Below are 25,440 nucleotides of genomic sequence, written 5' to 3' on the forward strand. Positions count from 1 at the left end.
ACCCAAATGCTGATTAGCCTTCTGAAAAAAAAAAGAATAACATTAGTGAATAAAATTCAAAAATATAATATGTACAAGGTGTCCGGATTTAGTGTGTTTTGACAGGAAAGGAAAAGCCCATTTTCCGGCTAGATAGGAAAAATTAAAAAAAAAGGCAAAAACCGTGTTTCGATATCTTGTCAGTTTGCGGCGCTAGAGGGCGTTTTTCGAATTTCGCCCATTTTGAAAACTCTTCACAATGAAAATATCGAAGTGAAACACAAATATTGTACAACAAGGGTGAATAAGATGTCCCTATCGCACGAAGTCAAAAATTTGAGCACGACGCCGAAAGCGGAGTGCTCAATCGGACGAGGGCGATATGGACAATTCGCCCGAGTTTTACAGGCTATTTTTTCTACGACCAATTGGTATTAATTACCAAATTTCACACAAATACTCAATGTTTGAACGAAACGCCAAAATTTGACCAGTGTCCCGGATTGTCACCGGGTGACAGCTGATTTTCTCTCTCCAGTCGTTAGCTTTATCATCGTTGAAGCATCGTGATCCTATGTTAGTCTCATGTTGTGTTTTTAGCAGTTTCCCTCCATTCCTCTCTATCTGATGTGCTTCTAATGCTGTCTTGGAAAGATTTTCCTGTAAACTGCTTCACCTGATCCAGCCATCGTTTTGGCGAACGTTCTCTAGGTCGTGTTCCCTCTACCTACCCTTGGACCATAAGTTTTTCGAGATTGTCATCTTTCCTCCTGCTGACATGTCCAAAATACTTGAGAATCAGTTGTATGATTTTAGTTGACAATCTGACTTGGATGTTAAGTTCTTCGAGTATGGATACGTTAGTTCTGCGGTCTGTCCAGGGAATCCTCAGTAGTCTTCTCCAGACCCACATCTCAAACGCAACCAACTTGGCGATGTCTGTGGCTTTTAAGGTCCAGGATTCTGTTGCGTATAGCGCAATTGGAACAGCTGATTAACTTAACGTCTTTTAGGTTGAGGTGTTGAATGGATTTGATTCATTGTAAATTGTTTGTATCATATGTTTTATCATATAATAAAGTAGATGTTTTTATTCTTTAATTGAACACTAACTGAAACTTGAACGGCTTTTTCATTGCCTCAAAACATAAGCCAAAATGCAATGTTTTGATGCCAACTGTCAGTGAAGATGACAATCAGAAGAATTATTTTGTTTACGTTCCAGATTAGCTGTAATTGGTCTATTTCTTGATGCACGCTGTAGATTGTCTGTGATTGATCTATTTCATATCGCACGCTGAAAACTTCCTGTGATCGGTCTATTTCATATCGCACAGTTGCGGAAAGTCTAGAATTCTGTATTCGTTCAACCGTTGGCTCTAAACTGTTAGCGAATGAATCAATATCCCTGTAGGAGTAGAAAAGCATTTTTAAAGCACTTTTTCAACGTGATTCCATTGTTGACGTAACTTTCTTATTTTAAATAAAACTAATAATCGAATATAGCTTTAAAAAAATGAAAATTTTTAAACATTTACTACGATGTAAGTATGTCTACAGTTATTCCTACAAATAACTAAAATATGAAGTTACCTTGCAATGAGTAAGAGATATAGAGGACCCAATAACAAATTACTGTTTTAAGTATTTTCACACACATTAAAGTAACTAATTTTAAGTAGTAAATTAATCTTAGTAAAAAGTTGTGAAGAGTTTTCGAAATGGGCGAAATTTGAAAAACGCCATCTAGTGTCGCAAACTGACAAGATATCGAAAAACGGTTTTCGCCATTAACGTTTTTTCAAAAATCGACCTCTAGGCATGTGTACTAGTTTTTTCCTATCTAGCCGGGAAATGGTGTTTTCCTGTCAAAACACTCCAAATCCGGACACTTTGTATATAAAAAAAAACTACAAATTTGCTTCACCCTTATTCACTTTTTAACTTAATTCTGTCATCAAATTAATTATCGCGGTCATCGTAGGACATTCTGAGTAATTAGAATATAAAACGTAAAATCAATTATGTGGTTAATAATTAGCAAAATTAAATCCATCAAACCATAATGCTGGGTTTTTCACCCAGTAATTATTCATAAAGAAGTGCTAATTAAACGCAAAATTATTAGCGTCAATATAACATGGTGCATGCACATGGCATCTGGAAAAGGTCATAAACAAATCGGTAACCACATTTGCAATGGTTAGACGAATGTATGGAAAAACATGGGGTCTCAGACCTGGTATGGTGCACTGGGTGTACACCAGGGTGATCAGACCAGCAATAACTTACGCAGCTGTAAGCTGGTGGCCAAAAGTCATGCAAAACACTGCGATACACAAACTAGAGAGGATTCAACGAATGGCCTGTCTAGGCATAACTAGTGCAATAAGAACCACTCCTACTGCGAGCATGGAAGCTATATTAGACCTGCCTCCACTGGACCTAATAATTTTAGGGGAGGCAAGATGTGCTTACCAAAGGCTCCGGGACTTGATTGACCTGCCGGGGAACATAACAACGACAGGTACAACATCAATTTGGAACACAGTAAGGGATCCAATTCTTGAAATGAGATCGGATTACATGTGTCCTAAATATCACATTCAGAGGAAATTTGAGGTAATACTGGATCAAAAATTCTGGGTAAATAATGCGAAAAAACTGACCCAGGACTGTCTAATATGGTTCACAGATGGATCTAGACAGGAAAGGGGAAGTGGTGCAGGAGTTTATGGCGAGAGACCCAAGGTAAGCATCAGCATACCACTAGGAAAACACGCCACAGTTTTTCAAACGGAAATATATGCTCTGTTATGGTGCATAGAAGAAAACATTAGAAGGACTTACAAAAATAAGCAAATTCTAATAATAACTGATAGCCAGGCGGCCTTGAAAGCACTGCTTACGTGCAAAACATCGTCAAGACTGGTAGATGAGTGTCTACAGAGAATTACGGAACTGGCAGAACATAACAGGGTAAAACTTGTATGGGTACCAGGTCACTCAGGCATTCCTGGAAATGAAAAAGCAGATGAACTTGCCAGGCAAGGCTCAAATGCAAACATGATTGGACCAGAACCATCTGTAGGCATACCTAGATGCTCAACAAGACGGGTCACTGGAGAATGGATCAACACAAAACACCTGGAACGCTGGAAGACGTACCCAGGAAATAAGCATGGGAAGCAAGCTATTGCAGGACCAAATAAAAATAAGGCTCAAGAACTGCTAAAGTACAGCAGGAAAGAACTGAAAGACCTAACAGCGCTTCTCACAGGGCATGGACCTGTGAGACAACACCTGTTCACCATGAAACTATTCGATGATAACCTGGACTGCAGACTATGCGGGGAGGAAATCGAAACGTTTGAACACATCATATGTGAATGTGAAGCACTTGGTCAAAGGCGACAAACAATCTTCGGGAAAACTAAGTTAGTACTGAAAGAGATACAAAGAGCACCAAGCAAGGACCTTCTTCACCTCGTACGGGAAACAGGGATAATGGACTGGTGTAACTAAAGTACCACAAACATGGGGACAGTACAATAAGCCATTAGGCTTACGTGCTATCTGGAGCTGACAGCCGACAGACCCATGGAGAAAGAAAAAAAAAAAAAAAAACATGGTGCAAAACATTAATTTAGTCTATCTAACTTGATAAACATTTATAGGGCGGTGCTAAAGTCCCTAACGAATGAGTTAGAGAACGGAGTGTGAGATAAGAGGAATCTTTTTTGAGGAAATTTTAGGATAGGTTTTATTTTGACTGTATCCCTTTACATCTTATCAGTTACATTCAAATCTCACTCAACTTAGCTTTCCTTAAACACGTTAGTGCAATCACCCATTAATTTCCTACCTTCAACAACATAAAAGTAAGAAAACACTCAACCCTAAAGCTTGTATCTGTCGAATTAATTAATTAGATTTCAGTGTCAATATTTGAATAATGCATTGCATAGGATGCTTTATCCTCAATATCAAATATTCTAAAATTTGAATCGGTTGAGGCAACTCAAAATATCACCCTACATATTAATTAATTGATGATCAGTTATTTGTTGTTCGCAGTTTGTCCTGTTCGAAAATTAAATGTACGGAAATCACTGGAAAAACTGCGAATAACGCGACATTTTAGAAAAAAATTGTCTTTCGTTTATAAAAAGTCTTCTATCTAAAAATGTAATAGGATTTCCAAACTTAAACAATACAATTAGTTCGCTAAGAATGGTATTTCTGCCAGATTAAAACAAGAGAAATTGACAAAAGAATTAAAAAGAGAGAAAGAAAAGAAGAATAGAAGAGATTTACTAAATTAGAGCCAAAAATTGTATTCTTAGAAATATTTATAATATAAATTATGGTTTACTTAAGACTGACAACGTCAGAATAACTTAGTCAAAAAACTTCTGACAGAAATGAGTTGACGCTTTAAGATTTCTTGTCATTTTATAATATAGGAAAAATTTTATGGATACTGGATAGGGTAGCTCTAAAAAGATACCACAAACTAACTTGAAACGGTTCTTAAATTTTCTCGGAAAATCAATATAACAGACAACCTAATATACTACTATTCTTCACGTTTTATCGCCACAGTACATAACCTTCAGGCACTGATCACTAGCTTTATACAGGTCTAATAAGTAATGGTAAATAATTTAATGACGTATTTATGGGGTGAAAATAATACGAATAATTAGCACAATTTACCTTTCGAACCACCTCGATTTACCTCGAAACCAGAGAACGGAGTTGTCAAGAGAAGCGTTGATAGAATGTGACAGAAGCAGCTGACAAAGGTGGCTTCCAGTCACATTCTACAAACCGTTCTCTTGATAATCCCCTTCCCTCATTTTTTTCAATCCAGTTGATATACTGCAATAAAAGTTTTGTTCTTTGGTTATCAAGCCCTATAGCCTCTCTGATGAGCCGTAATATTGTCACAAGTAGATTTTCGTTAATTACTTAGTCAGCAAATAATCGGCCACTGACGAAACCAGTCAGAGGATTGAGATTGATAAACAAAAAACAAACAAGTGCTTTTTGGGTAAAGCATGAAGTATGCATCTTTAGGACAATTGTCTATTCTTTTCTATATTATACTTCTAGACACACTGCTACAAGCCTTACAAATAAGCCAAAATCTTAACTATTAGTCTTTCACATGAAAACTTCTGCGTAAACAAACATGTGCAGAATGCAAACATTACTATAATAAAAACATTAAAAAAAATGGAACCAGGACTTTTTTTTATTAAAACATGCTGTAAATTAACCAATTGCCTAGCAAATTAACTGATGTCATATCGTACTGGGACTTCGTGTAATGTAGGTAGAGTAGAATTCTATTTGTCTACCATATTCTTGGTATTTTTCCTTTTATGCTCAAACCGGTAGAAAGCCACAAAATCGCGTGAATTTGGCACCTCTTAAAGGTCTCCAATTCCCGCCATGTTTTGGCTTTCTAGCTCTTTGTGCATAGAATGTCCGACACCTAGAATATAGTCTATAGAATAGAATTCTACTCTACTTATATCACATTTAATCTGGATAGAAATGTCAAGAACTTGAAAAAATCTAAATGTGGTTGTTTGACATTACTTATAAACACCCATAATTATTGTAAGTAAGCTTTCGATAGCAGCGACATTTTCAATCTACAAACTACCTAGAAATTATGTGGTTAACGGTGAGAAAAATAGGTATTTAAATGAGAATTTTGTTGGCTGTCTATAGTAGTGCATTGTTTTAAATGGGTCATGGTTTATAACAGCATACTTAAAAAAAAAACGCATAAAATACCACAAATTGTTTAATTGAATGGTTGGGTATGCAAAAGTAATTACCGTAGCTAAAATAATAAATTCCGACTGTGACTGATAACATATTTAACGGATATAAGAAGAGAATTGCAAAATAGTGCTTTCACACACCTGAGGAGAAAAAGAGCAACATAATATAATATTACATTTTTGATAAACCAATTCTATACAGTCAGAACTATTTAGGTCGTAAATTTGTTGTACCTACCAAGTCAATAAGATCATCTTTACTACCTTGATAGGTGGAAGTAAAGTTTCGAATACCCGACGCTTCTAAACTTCTCGGGTCCAAAGAATTGCTTCTAGGTTTCTGATAGGGAATATCGTAGCTATTCTTGCTTTTCATCCAACGGAAATAACCAGACATTCTGATTGATTCGTTTCGAAATTTCCAAGTCACATCAACATCACTTTGTCCCGCTTATATTTGAACTTAAACTGCATCGCCACAATTATAATTCCATTATAGAAACTACACACATTCACGCAACTGGAAGTAAACAGTAAAAATATTCCATTTGAAATATTCCACAAATCACATGATGATATTTTGAAGGAGTATCACTCAGCTATTGAAAATTAATATTTTTGGTACAGTTGTATTCATTCATAAGATTATAAGCAATTAAAAAATTAGTTACTTTGTTGTTAAGAGCTTAAAGTTACCTTCGACAATGGATTTTGAGATAAGAAACATAATGGATAGTTCCAAAATTACTCTACAGAAACGTACAAATTTATACAGATAATCAAATCTGTTAAGCTGAGTATTAATATCGCATAGGCTAGAAGAATAATCAATGTGATCTTACGATTTTGATTAGCAATAACAACTAAAGAACTTAATAATGTATCATTAGTTTTTACTACAAACTGTAGAATGTGCTAAATAGGTCATGGTAACGTTCATAACATCCATATTTATGTTACTACAAGACCCGTTACTTTTAAGGCCTTACACTGGTAGTATACATTTAGAAACAACATTGGATTTTGATTTATAGGGTCGTTAAAAACGGAAATAGTTTCGCACACAATTAATTAGTATTGATTTAACCTAAAGCTGCTTTTATTCTAGAAATTGTAGGATTTCCTAACAAAGGCAGTACCATTAAAATGCTGAACATAAAACATAAATACTGGTGATTACATGAAAATAATTTACCGTATTTAATTATAACTCGAAAAAATTGTTTTACTATATTTTAGGTAATTTTTCCTATAATTTATGATTTAATTAAACGACTGGTACTTTCAAATCGAATGAATAATACTATTGTAAAACAGAAAAACTACAAAATAATTAACAGTGTTAACGACTTTGACCCACTACATTTTCCATTCAAAACCACATTCCAAGTAATTTTCAGTAGTAATTTTAACATTTAAATGTAGACATAATCGATCAAATGTGATCAGATAATTCTTATTGATTACACTATAGGTAAAATACGAGTTTTTTGGTAAAGTGATGAAACAATAAGACGAAGTAACCATGTAATCGACAGGTAAACGTTTTGAATGTAACAAACAAAGAAGCAAATGTAAATGAAACACCTGAGCAAAAAACGCTTGGGCACAACAAAAATCACATTTACTTGCTTCTTTTAAAATTATTGAAAATATACAGGGCGCTTTCAGTAAAATTCTAAACAAAGTTTAATTAAGATGTTTTATAGCTTTAACACACTGGAATTATCTCGTTAATTACATTTAGTTTTAGTTAAACTCTTTTCAATCTTGCAAAAGCTATAGGACAACATTATTAAATCTTCAAAAATCTACCTAATCTAATCATATTGAACCCAGTGACTCCTGATAATAAAACATTCTCAGAATAGTCTCTGCAAATATGCCTTCTACGTTTTCACCATAATTTATGGTCAGGTTAAGTACATATCCATAATTGCGTCTGGCTTAAAATGTCAACCTTTAAAATGATATTTGTTTACTTTAACGATATTCTGTTGGGAGCTTACTTTGACTAGCCAAACTTATAGTGAATTAATAAGTTTTACAACATTTTGCAATCATTTCCTAGATGCAATAATCATGGAAGACAAATAACACAAAACTGATAGAACTGAGAATGGCGCATAGAATTAAAACCCATTTTACACATTATGAGGTGTGAAAATTATGGCAAAAAAGGAAAAACGGGAAACATATAACTGAAGTGATTGCATTAAACGGAAATTTCTCGTTTTTCTCTAACTTTAGTAGAGGAAGGAAGACAAAACATACCACATGTCCAAAATTGGCTACCAAAAGTGGCAAAGTGGATAGCAAATGCTTGTAACATTTAAAATGATTCTATTTAGACTGGGACACCTTGTATTACAACTTCATATAATTCTAAATTTGGCTGTGCATATATTTCCATACTTTACGCATTGAAAAAGCAAAGTCCTCAAACGTATATGAAAGAAAAAACGATTAATTCACTTGAAACAAAAAAATTTGGTTTGCTAATCAATACTGTATGCATGTTAGTAGTAAATTACCAAACTGACGGCAATTTAAAGTATTAAGTTAATTCTCCTGTAACTGGTTGACAATTAGGTTAGTTACGGTGTGGAGTGTGGTTATTTGTTCCAGGGCTAAACAAGGTCTAAGCGGAAATCAAAGTAAAATACCAATCGGATAGGAAGCTGTTAATTGTTTTTGGTTGAAATGTTTAGCTCAGGTTGATAAACTAAGGCAATGAGGACTGTTATAATCTCATATCACTAACTCATGCTTCAATGAAAAAAAAGTTACAAAAAACTGCCAAAACAGACTTAAAAAACAATCAGTAGTTTTGATTTACAGAAACAACTTTGCATTATTAAGTCTGGACACATGTTCCAAAAAAATTTGTGTAAACACGCCAATATTTTAGGTATAAAAGCAATACATTGATTGATTATCAAACAAAGTTAATAACCCTTCAAACATGTGACTTGTAGAATTTGATGTTACCGCAAAATTTTGCATTAAGCTACCACAAAACCACTAAAACTCAGCACAAAACCGCACGAATTGACACTGGCTGTCCCATGCAAAATTTATACAGTTCCTGGTTTTAAGAAAACAAAAGGAAAAACAATAAAATCCTACAATTTTATTGCCTTATCAGAACCTCGCGCGCGCCCTACTTAATCAACGAATACCAGTCTGTTGTAGACGAATCGGGCGACGATTGTTGGTACCCGATATACTCCGGTAGCGAATATAACGTCATATGAAAACAGCTGATTGTCTAGTCTCCTGTCCCCTTAGAAACAACACACAATACAATTAATGGTTTAATTAGTTAAGTGTCTCGTTGTTTGAACTTCTATACCATCACTACTGATAAAATCCAACAAAAACAATTCTTTTGGCGCTTCGAAAACACAGATCAAAAAAAGAATGACAACCGGAACCAAAAGTCATACTTGCTGAAACAAGGACATTTACAGATAGTGCATAAAAACTTATCAGTGATAAACATAGCAATTTCCTTTCAAATATGAATTAATTACTATTTACAGTAGGTATTCATACTGAAACGATATTTCTATAAGATAACGGATAAAAAAAAACGTATTTTAATTATTATAGAAATATGTCCTTCTCGGTTTAAATAAATAAATACTTAGGCCCAATTGTACAATAGTGGTTCAACCTTTGAACCTGGTTTATGTCAGAAATGTCACTTTGACAGCAATGCATTTCTTATGGAAAAGTCCAACTGAACCGGTCTTTGAACTGCGATTGTACAACTGGGCCTTAATGTCTTTTCAAGCCCATACAAATTTTAAATCAAATTTTAATGAGTTATTACAAGGGGTTAATAAACCATATTAAAAAAGAAGCGTGTCGCAAATGTCCTATAATAATGTAAGGTCAATTCTGTTAGAAATGATGGGTAATCCAGGGTTGTTTTACTGATTTAAACAATAGGAGTTGCGCGAGTTTTAAAATTCGGAATCGTGATATGATGGCGGTGACATATTTATAAAATAAGGTTTAAGAGAACCAGGGAGCACCACCATGGACAATTGTTGAACAATCTCCCGTTGCCAGAATAATGGTCTTGTGGAGTTCAAAATTCGAGAGAAAAGCGGACAGTCTTTGACTTTATAAAGTGCACTTAAAGTTAGTAAGCCGACTGGATTACCGTATAAGTTTTATGGGATATTTTGGAATAAATCATCATACCACAAGTAAAGTTAGGAAACTAAATTATACTTAATATACTCTTTTAGTTAAAACTATTTCTGAATTACAATTGACTACTCCAAATTGCACTTCACTATTTGTAAATTACTTAATGGTTTCGGAATTGCAGATGGAAATGACATTTTTGACAAAGGTTAAATATGCTCAACTTTACCGCAATTTAAATACCTAAATAACCTTAAATCCCTCATTTTTTCCGAGCTTTTTGTAGTAAAATGTTGACACTGTATTCAGATTAGGTTACAAATAAAATATTATATAATTTTAGAGTATTCCATATCAATGCCACTTAATCGCAACAACACAAAATCAGCAGAACAAAGTATACAGGGTGTCCCACGACGAAGGACATCGATTGATATTGGAAAAAGTATAAATAGGAGAGTTTTGAAAATTTGGAAGGGTACTGATGTGAGCATGCCCAATCTAACTAAAATATTTTCAAGATGGTTGCACTTCCGTTTATACCGGAAGTTGATCACAACTTTCTTATTTTAGATAGAACACCCTATATATTATTACATATTTCGATTCCTCACAAAATTCTGACCAACTTTTGTGTACAATGCCCTATTCCTATCTCTAGCCGTTTTCGAAATATTTGAAGTTTTTCCAAAAAAGTGACAGTTGCAACGCTCAACATATTTTTGTACCCTGTCAAAACCGTATTTCATTTTGCAATGAAACTTTGGGTTATTGTAAATAAAAGATCGTTTTATTAAACTGAGGGTGCGTAATGACTCATTTGTATACAGGGTCGTCAAAAAAAAATCATAAACCTGCCACTAAAAAAAATGAAAAATTTCAAGTTTTTTAAATAGAAACCCACATTTTTTATGACGGAATCATTTTGAGCAATAAATACTATACGTTTCAATTTACTTGCCTATACCTAAATCCAACCCATTTCGTTTTATTTGAGAATAAACATTTTTTGAAATAGCTGACTACTATTGTTCCAAAATGTCTCAATAACATTTTGAATTTGAATTAATAGACCATTTCGAGGTGACGTCACAAACGTCAAACGTAAGTCAGCCATATTGCCGGGGGGGCATACAGACCCACTAGCTAAATGTAAACCACAGAAATTTTCGATTGAGTTCAGAAGATGATGTAGAAAAATGCCGTCGTTTTGTTTAGTCGTGAGTTGTGGAAATAGAGCAGAAAGGGATAAAGGTCGATTTTTCAAGATTCCCAAAGCGTTGAAGAACCGGGGAGAACAACTAAACGCCTTGTCAAAAGAACGTCGACTTAAATGGGTTGCCGCTTCAAAACGTGGGGATTTAAGTAAAACCTTCCTTAATAATGCACGAATTTGTGCAAATCACTGTCTCAGGTATCTATTATTATTATTTGTCAGTAGTACAGCATCTAACGAAGTATGGTTAAATAAAATATTGTTTTAATTTTAGTGTATTGTGTCAGTTTTGTTTGGTTTTTTAGGCGAACCAGCCAAATTGGAAGATAAGGACAAACCTGACTGGGTTCCTTCTGTAAATATGGGATATAGGTATATTATTACCAAAACCCAAAATGTACAAAGTGTATAGCGGCATGTTCAAGCAGTTAAGCGTTAAACAAAACGTCTCATAATAGTAAGTTTTTGTACAAAAGTTATAATTTATCTGTAATAAGACCTTTATATAGGAAGATGAGCATGAAGGTGAGAGCACGTTAGCTATGAACATGGACAGGGAACTACAGAAGTATCTGTATCTTACTTGGAACAACTTCAACAAATTGATGACAATAGCCAACTAAAAAGTGAACAAAATGCTGTGTATAAATGGTCTATCAGAAGATCTCAATTTTGCAAATCAAAAAATTATACATTGCAAGAAAAACTAAAATCGTTTGGCTTGTCAGAAGAGTCATTTAAAGATAATGATTCAAAAACATTATATTTTACAGGCTTTCCAAAAGCACAAATGATGTTTTAAGTTTTTAACAGTGTCTCTCCCTACATATCAACTAAATGTACTCTGCTTCCTTTTAAACAGTTTATTAAACACCAGGAGATCACAAATAACAATGAAAATCCATACAGCTAAATTCAGTTGTCTGCCCCCCCGGCAATATGGCTGCCGTCAAAAGCCAGTGTCAAAACCAGGTGACTCAAAATGATCTACAATTTGTCTAGGTTAGGTTAGGTTATCTTCATACAGAAAAAGCTTCAGGTATTCCCACGCACCAAAATCTGGAGGACGAAAAATCAAACTTCGTGCTGATAGACTTCTCCGACCAATTGAACCACTCGAAAAATTTAAGCTCCATCCTCCAAGAAGATTACAAATTGCAATCATGTATGGCACCGAATACTTTAATTGCCAATATATCGAAAACCGTTGATCTTAAGGATACCAATTAAATATACATTTTTTGTTAAGAAAACCGATTCTCGGATTTCAGTTGTTATTTCGCTTTACCAGAAAAAGTTAAAGCGATTTTAAAGCATATCTTTTGTTGTAGGCCCTCTATAAGCTGGCTTAAAACATAAAACATAAAACATAAAACATAAAACATTATCAAGAAACTCAAAGTGGAACGCAAGTTATTTGAAAAAGTGCATTTAAAAAAAATAACTTTGACCCTCTATATTTTTATTTCCGTTAACTTTTCCTTGAAGGTAAGTTGTGCTAAATCGTATTGTTTTGATCCCATAAATACGTCATTAAATTATTTACCATAACTTATGGGCCACTCTGTATAAAACTGGAACAACATGGATCTTGGTTAAAGTACAGTATCCTAACCTCTTTTTATGACCTTTGATAGCTTGCACCACTTGCTGAACGGCTCAACTGCACATTACTTATTTGCATCAAATGACACTTGCGTTAATTATAATGCTCATAGAAGGATTGTGGAGTGATACACTATTATTCTACATATGTGAACTAGCACATGTGTACAAATTATTAACGGGAGTAAATTTTAGGGTATTTTAAAAGGGCACTCAAAAGTATGCGTTTGAATCCGCAACTAAAAATGTAACTTTAGTGAGGCCACAAACCCATTCTCTTTCCATCCATTTTCTTTCGATAGTTCCACATCCTGTTAAATCCGAAAAACTTGAAATTGTTGAGAATGAAATATACAGGAGGGAGCATTTTAAATTTAATTTAAACTAAAAGTGCCATAACATGGACAAGACTGACTTATTCACTATGTTGCCAAATTTTCAAACCTGTTTGTAATTTCGACACTATATTTGCTGGATATTTACCATAATTCTAAGTTATACGCCGAGTACTTTCGCAAAAACAAAGTACAAAACCACCTACCTTTCTTCGCTCGTCTCCAGGCGTACTGGCGTGCGTCCTGTTCCTGAATATGTCCATCACTTTGGTCATTGGGCTTTTACTCGACGATGCTGCAGTCACAGTATGATAATACATATTGTCGCTGTCACGTACAGGATGCGCGGAACCGTCCCTGGGCCCTCTCGGACGGCCCTGTGCAAAAGCTGCATGCTGAAAATAATAATTAAAAAACATTACGAATAAATGGATAATCAGTAAAACAGTCAGTGTCCTAATAAAATAACAAAAAAATTTAAAATTAAAGCTCAAAACTAGTACTCTGATAGGAGTAATAAGTTAAGCTACTAGTAATAGTATTATACTACTTAAGTAGTATTTACTTAGTAGTATAATACTCTTTTACATTTCCTCCAAAGTAGTAGATATGTTTTGATCGGCGAGGTAACTTTGACTGATATTTTGTATTGACTTATAAATTATAGTCTACATTAACAGTACACTTCTAAGTACACTTCTAACTAAGGTATTTTTTCTCAGGTATTCTCAAACAAATTCAACATTTAAATCACTACAAGTAAGTTAAATAAATAAACTACTTTTTAAATGCATGTTAAAAAAACAATAAGTCCATCATCTTAATTTCAAATCACGCTCTAATACCACTCTACAACTACTTGCATTCGAAAGCGAAGAAGCAACCACAAAACCACAAAAACTACTACAAGATCCCTTACCCACTCCCACCAAAAAATATTCGGCAAATTATAAATCAAAATAACGTATAATACAAAAATACTAATTTCAGTGCACACTAATTGTTCTTAGTCGCACTACATTACCTTATCCTTTTTCTTTTTTTCTTCCTCGCGTTTTCTTTCTTTTTCCTCCTTCCGTCGACGCTCTTCTTCGCGCCTCTCTTCCTTTCTTTTGTCCTCCTTGCGTTCTTCTTTGCGAATAATTTCCTCCTCAGATTGAAACGTGGGTTTATTTCTAATATTGAAATTATCCATTAATAATGTTCAGTAGATCAACGTGGTTATGTATAATATTAGCACAAAAATTAAGTGTTGAACACTAACCTGAAGATGTCCATAACTTTCGTCATGGCACCTCGGTTTGAAGCGGCCGTAACCGTGTGATAATACCGAGTGTCGGAACTATCTGGGGCAAGCACCGGATGGGCGGATCCATCCTTTGGGGCTTTCTGTTTGGCGTGGATGAGGCCGGTGTGCTTAAGGGGAAAGGTATTTCCTCAATGTTTATTTATACAATGTCATAAAAAAATTATATTTAAAGATCCTATGAAAGTAATAATTTAGTAAAAAGACAAAAATATTCCACATTATTATGGTAGGTGTTGTAGTGAGATTGGTGATGTTTTTGATCAACAACGATTTGCTGAAACTAAGGGCACAAATTTTGGACTATACAGGGTGGTCCAAATTGATTGTAGGATAATTCAAGAGTAGAAAGTACATACAAAATAAACTCCAAAGTGTCATATAAACTATAGTCGAAAAGTGCCCTCTAGCGGAGCTAGCGAACTGTAAAGGTGAGGCACCAAGACAATTTTTTAAATTTTAATTCCTAAACGAAAAAAGTTACTCAAATGAAATTTGGAATGTACGTTTGCTATGTTGAGTATGTTTATTTGGAAATTTTTTCAAATTTTGAAAATAATCCGGACAGCTACGGAAGCCGTTCGAAAAGTTTGACAGCTTCAAATTTCTATAAGCTATAATTTTAGGACATTCTGATGTGGCACATGTGATAGCCCATACTTTTTCCCAAGAAAAGTTTGTCTTGGCATTTCTTTTCATTTTGCATAGTTTTTCAGATACAGTCATTTTTATAAACTTGTGCGTAAATAAAAAAATTCGCTTCTGTTCGGAATATTGAAAAAAAATAAAAATGTCCAAATTGTTACTTCAAAATGGTGACAAATTTGCCAAATTTCATTTGAGTTTTTATTGATTAGAAATTAAAATAAAAAAAACCTGTTTTTTGGGGCACATATTTTAGGGTTTGCTAGCTCTGCTAGGGGGCGCTTTTCGACCATGGTTTATATGACACTTTCGAGTTTATTTTTTATGTACTTTCCAGCCTTTAAGTATGTTACAATTAATTTGGACCACCCTGTATTTTAGTCATCACGTCTCTACAAAGAACTACCAAAATTATACGAAACTATCCAATAATGTGCATTATACAGTTTTGTAAGTTCTTCTCTATACAATAAAGTATCGAAATAACACAAAAATGCGCAATAACCGCATTTGGAATAAACGAGTACTCAACTTAAATAAAATTTGAATTTACTTATAAGATAAGTACTACGAAGTAATGTCAAAGTTTCTGATGTAAAAATAATATCAGTTGTTGTCATTTTCACTTCATTTGTAAACTGTTGAGCGTAGACGGCAGCTGCTATACTCTGTAGTTGTGTTTTTGTTTCTAATTTAACGTACAGTTCAAAAGAAGACATTTTACTTGCAAAATAACTTTGACATCAACCAATAGTTGATTTAGAACAAATTTCAGTCCTAAAGACTCTGGGCAAGGAGGAAATAGAAATCTTACACAAAATCTGAAACCTTATAAGGAAAATAGGACAGTGACCTGAAGATTGGGGAGAGTCGCTGTTCATTCCAATATTCAAAAAAGAAGAGTTCGCCCTTGGAATGCAACAACTTCACAACGGTTTCTCTTATCTCTCACGCTAGTAAGATCTTCCTCCATATCATACATAACCGTCTTAAACCATTTATTTTCCCGCAGATCTCAGGGGAACAAGCAGGTTTTGTCCCAGGAAAAGGAACTAGGGAGCAAATATTAAATGACAGGCAACTTATTGAAAAAGCTATAAAATTTAATATCCCAATGTATTTCTGCTTTGTAGACTATCAAAAAACATTTGATAAAGTAAACTGGAGCTACCTTTGGACCATAATGGAGGAAATGGGAACGCCAAAACACCTGGTTCAACTGGTGCGCAACCCCTATCAGAAAAACAACGCGAAAGTCAGAATCGACGGGATTTACTCGAGGAGCTTCAAAACGACTGCATCTTTCACCTACCTTATTTAACGCTTATAGCGAATACGTCATGAGAGAGGTTCTAGATGAGTGACAAGACGGAATGCCAGTTGGTGAAAGGCAGATTAACAACATCCTTTACGCCGACGACACACTGATCATAGCGTCAACAATACCAGAAATAACGGAAATTATGAGCAGACTGTCAGTTATTAGCGAAAAATATGGCTTAAAAATAAATAAATCTAAAACGAAACTAATCATAGTTGATAGACAAGATAACAATTCTCCAGAAATATCAGAAATTGCAGGCTATGAAGTGGTAAACAATTTCAATTATCTTGGTTCCTTGATACCAACACTAAATTAAATATAGAAAGACAGATCTATCACCAAAAAAAACGAAACTCCGTCTAGTTGATGCTCTTGTCTTCCCCATTGCAACGTACGCACCGAAAACATGGACTTTAAACAAAGCAGATAAAAACAAAATAGAGGCGTTCGAAATGTGGGTTTATAGGCGACTCTTAAGAGTTTCGTGGACAGAACACCGAACCAACGTATCCGTATTACACGAAATTGGTCCACGATCAAGGCTGCTAAACAGAGTAAACCGCATGTATCTGCAGTTCCTTGGGCATATAGCTAGAAAATCAGGAACAATGGAACGACTAATCATAGAAGGAATACGCTCAAAAGGCAGATCTCCAACTAGATGGGAAACCCTTAATAAACATGAGTGCATTATGCCGAAAGGATTGCACAGGATACGCAAGAATCAACAGCTGAATCAAATATAAATGGTGTCATAATTGGAGGATAATGGAAAGAGGAGGAGGATCAACCAATAAGTATAATACACGTATTGTTTTTTGTTTTATATAATGGCGGTAAAACTTCTCTTTGTCAAAATTATATTTTTTCCTTTAAAAACTAAATAAAGGTTTAGGCATCAACCGACATTAATTTTAAAACTGCTTTGGTTTTGTTAGAAATTACTGGATTAGATCAACATTGAGAAGTCGAAAAACAAACAGCATTTAAGTACCACACTTTAAATAGTGATCAAGAATTGTTAGAGTAAGAAAGTTATTTTAACTATTTTCGCCAGAGACAAATTTCATAGTATGCGTCATCCAAATCGTCAAAAATCTAGAAACAGAGGCAAGAAGTTGAACATTTTCAGCTTCAAAAATTATGGTAACAAGTCCCTACAACACTTTCTCGAAAACCCAATAATAACGGTTCTACAGAGTGTAAATTTGATTGACATTTATTCCATATTGCTAAATAGTTGAATTCAACATTGTCATTTACTAAAAAACCTAGATTTTTTTTCTGTTTTTTAATATATTGTATGGATGGTTTCAAAAAATAAAAGATCACTGAAAACTCAACTTAAAAACTGTTTTGCATAAATCTAGTTGTTTTGCACAGTGTGGACACATGGATAATAACGACTCACTTTAAATTATTTCCACCGTTTTATCAAGAGCAAATAGAGTCACATTTTTGCCGCATTACTCTCACAATATCCCATATTTAATAATATTACCGTAAAATAAAGAGACTTTTTGGATTCCTTCTCTACCACATCCAATCAATTGGATTCAATACAACAGTCTATACAATAAATAATATAAATGAACCAAATAATTGTTTTTACAATTAATCTATAACTCTCTGGAAACCTGCTAAAAGATAAAGTTAACCTTGGCCTTGCCAAACTTATACAGAACATTAACCGGTATTTTAACTCGTTATCAGAGCAACTGCCCACACGCGATAACGACATTATCTAGTAGGAACAAATCATAACAATAAACAAACTTTCAACAAGATCACTTTGTAACTTCAGTATATACACAGTACACACAGAAAGCTGAATTTCCATTTCCCTCACAACCACCATTCACTACCAACACTTGGTTAACTAATCTAAGCTATGTAAAGAGAAAACCATAAGCCCATTAGCGGTTAACAACAACAAATCAGGCAGTTGGCAGGCTATTCTATATGAAGGTTCTGTTAGTTTCAAACATAAAATAAGCAACTTACCAACATCGCGGCTTTCATCGACGCCATAAAGGCACTTCCTTTCCGCTTACTAGCATCTGAATTAGATCGGCTCCTGGATCCTTCTTTTTTAGGACTGGCATCTTCGGATTTTCTACGTTCAGCTGAATTTGACCTACAAATAACAACTTGTACGATGATATTTACACAATGTAAGTAAATTAATTATGCAATCGGTGACATTTGATAACCTAATAAATAACACATGCTCTCCAACATTGTCTACGTCGTACCTAGATGTCGAGCCACTTCGACTTCCCGCCTGTATTTTATCTTTTCTCCTACTGTCATTTGATTTTTCCTGTTTCTTGCTTTTGTTCTTATCGTGTTTCTCCTTCTTCGCATCCTTGGCGCTCCACGTGCCAGACCTGGGTCTGGGAAGTGCAGACTCCACTTCATCTACTGAGACGGTTGGAAGTGGCTGAGATCCCAACTCCTAGACAAAAATATAAAAAGTGAGTCACAATTTGATGATTGATGTATGAGGTGACTAATATTCTGTTCTTTTTCGTTATATTAAACCATTTGTGACTTGGTTTATTGATTTTGTTTTATTCAACATTCATTAAAACTCAGGATCCAATAAACTCAGATCCAAAACATTAATCAATTTACAACATAATATTAAATTTAAAAAAAATTACAACCCTTAAGCAACGTTAAGCATCAAAAGAGGTTTGTGTATTTACTTAACTAATTTGATTGCAGTTCGATTAGAAAATACATTTACTCACAAATGGATCTTTAAAGTTTGTTTACGTCTAGGTTTCTATGGAAGAAACAATAACTTTACGACCTAGAACTTTAACACGATCCTCCAATTTTGAAGCCCAATTTTCTTCTTTCAGCCTTTAATACGTAAATAACTATTACAGACATTATTGGATATCTAATTACAACATCTTTTCATAATTAACTTTCTAATAACAAGAAAATGAACAACATATTTTTCTTGTTAGACTATTTCGGTTTATGGCACACGGATATATGAGATCACCACTGGCTCCAGGTTATTTGTCTTCTTACTAAACCTACGTTTACTCATCATAAAAATAACTTTGCATAACTATTGCAATAGTTTGATACATTTAAATCCATATAATTATGTATTTCTTATCACTAATCACCAATTTGAATAATTGATCATACCCAACAACATACCCTTAAAGACATTGACTTAAACACTGTACAAAACCTTAGAAGAGCACTAACTTCGCAACTAAAACTAGAATATTACTGAGTTAGTAAAATATTCTAGGGTATATGTAATTTCATTCGTAATGTTTATACAGCATTTAACAACTTTTTCACAACAGTTTATAATTTGACAATAAACACATGAAATAAAATTGCCGATACTAGAAAGCAATGACTCATAACACCAACAAATGTAATAATATATTTCCAAGCTTCGGAAATCAAGAGAGTATAATCTAGCAAAAAAGATTCTGATCTACTTAAAAAAATTGTCTGTCATTTTAAATATAGAAAAATAAAACAAACTGAATATCTAAAGCAAAGCTGACGCAGAAGACATTTATTTACAAAACTGTAATTGGTTTTCTTCATATTATCGTTATATGAAAGAAAATCTGAATAATTTAACATAAGTACATCATAGTATATTAAAATGAGAGATGGAAAATTTTGCATTACGGTTGAAAGAATAATAATTATGTTGTTCATCAAGATGCGCAGTGACGAGCTAAACTAATTCTCAAGACAATAACAAAAGTTTCAAAAGTATCCATATCAATATAATATTTAACTCAAGAAAACAAATCGTCGGACGAAATGGAATAGGAAATGACAACTTTCCTTCCTAGGAGTTTTGCCAAAGTCAAAATATTTAATGGCGGTAGAATAATCGATCAAAAAACGGTTGATAACGGCATATAAAAAAAAACAATTTACATAAGGAAAACAAAATTAATTTTACATTATTATTCAGCTTGCTTTTCTAATGATTGCAAAAATTCTACATTGATGAAAAACACTGCCAATTTGCTATATAAACTATACTTCAAAAATACAGATTTTCATCAGAAGTTTTAACATTCGTGACAGATATCACGTGGTTTTAGAAGATAATTTAGCTAGGCAGTCACGTGGAAACTGTCAAAATAACTGTCCTAGAAACACGTTTTATATCAAATACTACAAGAAAACATTTTCAAACCTTGACTTTTGAAACTTTTGAGCACAGTTTGACATTTTTGACTGTAGTTGACGTTGTCACGTAGTCCTATAGAACTATTTAGCCTGACGGTCGCATGATAATTGTTAAAATAACTGTCATAAATCTCAAAACCACGTCTTGTTTCGAAAACTTTTTCTTGCAGATTCCAGACAAATTTGGAGGGAGGGAGGATTTTTTAGAGGATAATTTAATTAGACAGTCACGTGACCCACTTAGAATGAGAAAATGACAGTTTTAGTCACATTTTTGAAATCCTCCTTAAATTTCCTATTATATAACTTGAAAAAACACTACAATATTTGGTACAGTCAAGGAGAAAAGCGGTGTCAAAGTTTGAACTGCGAGAAACACAGTTTAAAAGGACCGTCAGGGACAAAATCGCCTGTATAACCCACTTGGAATGAGAAAATGACAGTTTTAAGCACATTTTTGGAATCCTCATTAAATTTCCTATTCATTAACCTGTAAAAACACTACAATATTTGGTACAGTCGATCAGAAAGAAAAGCGGTGTCAAAGTTTGAACTGCCAGAAACACAGTTTGAAAAGACAGTCAGGGACGAAATCGTTTGTAAAACCTACTTGGAGTAAGAAAATGACTGTTTAAAACACATTTTTGGAATACTCATTAAATTTTCTATTCATTAACCTGTAGAAACACTACAAAATCTGGTACAGTCAGATAGAAAAGCGGTGTCAAAGTTTGAACTGCCAGAAACACAGTTTGAAAGGACACTCAGGGACAAAATTACCTGTAAAACCCACTTGAAACGAGAAGATGACAGTTTGAAGCACATTTTTGAAATCTTCATTAAATTTCCTATTCAATAACACTACAATATTTGGTACAGTTAAGTAGAAAAGCGGTGTCAAAGTTTGAACTGCCAGAAACACAGTTTGAAACAACAGGTCAGGAACAAAACCGCCTGTAAAATCTACTTGGAGTAAGAAAATTACAGTTTTAAGCACATTTTTGGAATCCTCATTAAATTTCCTTTTCAGTAACCTGTAAAAACACTACAATATTCGGTACAGTCAGGTAGAAAAGCGGTGTCAAAGTTTGAACTGCCAGAAACACAGTTTGAAAAGACAGTCAGGGACGAAATCGCTTGTAAAACCTACTTGGAGTAAGAAAATGACTGTTTTAAGCACATTTTTGGAATCCTCATTAAATTTCCTATCCAATCACTAGAAAAAACATAACAAAATTTAATACAGGCAGGAAGAAAAGTGGTGTCAAATTTTGAACTGCCAGAAATACAATTTGAAAGGACAATCAGGGACAAAATTGCTTGTAAAACTAACTTAGAGTGAGAAAATGAATGTTTTAGGTACATTTTTGGAATCCTATTTTTATTTCCTATCCAATAACCTGAAAAAACATTACAAAATTTGGTACAGTCACGGAAAAAAGCGTTGCCAAAGTTTGAACTGGCAGAAACACAGTTTCAAAGGACAGTCAGGCACAAAATCGCCTGTAAATCCCATTTGGAGTGTGAAAATGACAGTTTTAACCACATTTTTGGAATCCTCATTAAATTTCCTATCCAATAACCGAGCAAAATACGAAATTTGGTATAGTCAGGGAGAGAAGAAGTGTGTCAAAGTTTGAACTGCCAGAAACACAGTTTGAAAAGACAGTCAGGGACGAAATCGCTTGTAAAACCTACTTGGAGTAAGAAAATTACTGTTTTAAGCACATTTTTGGAATACTCATTAAATTTCCTATTCATTAACCTGTAAAAACACTACAATATTTTGTACCGTCAGATAGAAAAGCGGTGTCAAAGTTTGAACTGCCAGAAACAGTTTGAAAGGACAGTCAGGGACAAAATTACCTGTAAAACCCACTTGGAATGAGAAGATGACAGTTTGAAGCACATTTTTGAAATCTTCATTAAATTTCCTATTCAATAACTTGAAAAGACACTACAATATTTGGTACAGTTAAGTAGAAAAGCGGTGTCAAAGTTTGAACTGCCAGAAACACAGTTTGAAACAACAGTCAGGAACAAAACCGCTTGTAAAATCTACTTGGAGTAAGAAAATTAAAGTTTTAGGCACATTTTTGGAATCCTCATTAAATTTCCTATTCAGTAACCTGTAAAAACACTACAATATTCGGTACAGTCAGGTAGAAAAGCGGTGTCAAAGTTTGAACTGCCAGAAACACAGTTTGAAATGACAGTCAGGAACAAAATCGTCTGTAAAAATTACTTGGAGTAAGAAAATTACTGTTTTAAGCACATTTTTGGAATCCTCTTCAAATTTCCTATCCAATAACCTGAAAAGACACTACAAAATTTGGTACAGTCAAAGAGAAAAGCGGTGTCAAAGTTTGAACTGCCAGAAACACAGTTTGAAAGGACAGTCAGGGACAAAATTACCTGTAAAATCTACTTGTAGTAAGAAAATGACAGTTTTAAGCACATTTTTGGAATCCTCATTAAATTTCTTATTCAGTAACCTGTAAAAACACTACAATATTCGGTACAGTCAGGTAGAAAAGCGGTGTCAAAGTTTGAACTGCCAGAAACAGTTTGAAATGACAGTCGGGAACAAAATCGTCTGTAAAAATTACTTGGAGTAATAAAATGACTGTTTTAAGCACATTTTTGGAATCCTCTTCAAATTTCCTATCCAATAACCTAAAAAGACACTACAAAATTTGGTACAGTCAAATAGAAAAGCGGTGTCAAAGTTTGAACTGCCAGAAACACAGTTTAAAATTACAGTCAGCAACAAAATCGCCTGTAAAACCCACTTAGAGTGAGAAAATGACTGTTTTAAGCACATTTTTCGAATTATCATTAAATTTCCTATCTAATAACGTAAAAAACATTACAAAATTTGGTACATTCAGGGAGAAAAGTGGTTTCAAAGTTTGAACTGCCAGAAACATAGCTTGAAAGGACAGTCATAAACGAAACCGCCTGTAGAACCCACTTGGAGTGAGAAAACGACTGTTTTAAACACATTTTTGTTTGTTTTTACACATTTTGTGTTTGTTTTGACTCAAAAACAGAAAGGTGTACAGAAAAGTTACTAGATAGCTTTTCAGTTCTAAATTGAATGAGAAATTCAGAACGGATTTGCATTTTATGGAAAAACAGTGACGTACATATTTTTAGTTCGATTGGACCGAGTTGGACGTCACTGGCAAAAATGAAAAATATCGTTTTTGTTGCAAAACATGCCTTATCCTTGACTTGAAGATTTTTGATCCAAACTTTATCAGCCTGCATCTCCATAACGTAACAACTTTGGACCATGGTTTATATAGCACACTATGGTTATTATTTTACGTTTAATCAAATCCTGAAATATGAACGTGAAACACCCTGTATACCAAAATTATAACTGGAGAACGGTAGAAGAACCACAAAAACGGTAGATGTAACAAATGCTTCCTAGACCTAAAAGTGGCTGATATTACCAAAATCTAAAACAAAATAATGTAATTTTTGATAGTTTCTCAATAAAACATGTTTAGTGTTGATTTGTAAACATATTTTGTCAACCTAAAATAGAAACAAAAAATTTAAAAACTCTAAAAATTCAAATTTAAGGTTAATCTAGTCCATCCACGATCAAATGACATTAAAAATATGGTATATGAATAGCGCAAGCTTAAATTAAAATAAAAAATGAATTATAACTCAACATTAATTCCTTCTTATTTTGTAAATCTGCCACAAAACTTAATTTCTTTATTATTTTATTATGTGCTTCAGTTTAAATAACCCAAAACACCGTAAATAAAAAACATAAAGTGGATTAGTATATCATAGTCCTGTCAAACATAAAATAAAAACTACATCAACAATAATTAAACCACCAATAATTATCACCAATGGAAAAATCCGCTCATAAACCACAATAATAAACGAGCAAACTAATCGCGATACATTAACATATCAAAAGACGTCGACATTATGTCTAGTTGAATAGCCTACTCCAGTAAGTGTCCTAACATTATTCAAGTTCAAATATGTTTAATGCAAGTACGACAAATAGTGCGAATGAGTGGCAATTCTACCGATTAAATGTGTGGTTGAGAGATAATGAAAACGTTAATGCGGCTCGCTGAGCGATTATAATTAAATGGAACTAATCAAATTAATCACGAGGCAATAATCGTACCAGAATATGCGTATGCTGATAACAATCCAGTTATATTTTTGTGGTAGAGTGTTAATTTGAACTCACAGTAATCAGTTTAAATACCTTTCTTCTGCAGTAGGACAACCTTCCATCAGCACTTTCTTCTAAGTGTTTCAAAAACATTTGCCTCAACATATTGTAAATCATTTAACTAGACACAACAACACAAACACATCTCAAGTAAAGAAGTATTAGAAATATTACAGTCCAGCTCGTGGGCACTTAATAGACCAATTTACCAACTTAGAATCAAATTATTTCTATTAAAAAATACAACACTGTTTCAATGGTTATCAAATAACGCTAACCAAGTTGTCACCAAAAAATGCCTAATCAGTCAAGTTACACAAAACGCCTTAAATCACTTGAGAAAAAAATATTTCATTGAAACCATTAATGTCGCGGTGTGTACAATTCAATTAGACCTGTTACCGCACCATCACTGTACCGATAACCCATAACAAAACGATATAAACACATTCCAATGGTAATCTTGGAAATTAATAAAACCGCCAACAAAACCGGACTAAAGAGTAATAAAGTTTTTATCAAACAATCATATTAACACATTGGAATCAAGTGGCTATAAGGTTGCAAATATTTGCTGACCACGAGGAATATCATGAACGGTATAGTGTTACCATTATTTTAAATTGGTGTCTTGTGAAAAAAACCTCCGATA

The 25,440-nt window shown here is 33.8% G+C and overlaps 1 protein-coding gene and 1 long non-coding RNA gene across 4 annotated transcripts in view; one reads left to right on the forward strand and one right to left on the reverse strand.

Moving 5' to 3' along the window:
- SNF4Agamma (SNF4/AMP-activated protein kinase gamma subunit) overlaps nucleotides 1–25,440 on the reverse strand; it is a 161,041-nt gene that overhangs the window by 119,403 nt on the left and 16,198 nt on the right. For all 3 annotated transcript variants that reach the window (XM_081974127.1, XM_081974125.1, XM_081974126.1), the window contains exons 4-9: nucleotides 18,628–18,830; nucleotides 18,377–18,509; nucleotides 14,362–14,513; nucleotides 14,122–14,272; nucleotides 13,304–13,492; nucleotides 3–21 (exon numbers count right to left, since the gene is read on the reverse strand). In XM_081974127.1, coding sequence (XP_081830253.1) covers nucleotides 3–21; nucleotides 13,304–13,492; nucleotides 14,122–14,272; nucleotides 14,362–14,513; nucleotides 18,377–18,509; nucleotides 18,628–18,830 — 847 coding nt within the window. The remainder of the gene's footprint in view (nucleotides 1–2; nucleotides 22–13,303; nucleotides 13,493–14,121; nucleotides 14,273–14,361; nucleotides 14,514–18,376; nucleotides 18,510–18,627; nucleotides 18,831–25,440) is intronic.
- LOC145725396 (uncharacterized) lies at nucleotides 11,222–11,800 on the forward strand. The gene is made up of 3 exons (XR_014177260.1): nucleotides 11,222–11,355; nucleotides 11,463–11,614; nucleotides 11,667–11,800. It is a non-coding gene; the product is annotated as an uncharacterized LOC145725396 (long non-coding RNA).

The sequence above is a fragment of the Ips typographus genome, linkage group LG2 (assembly GCF_016097725.1).
Source record: "Ips typographus isolate SLU linkage group LG2, UJ_Ityp_2.0, whole genome shotgun sequence".
Taxonomy (NCBI): Eukaryota; Metazoa; Arthropoda; class Insecta; order Coleoptera; family Curculionidae; genus Ips; species Ips typographus.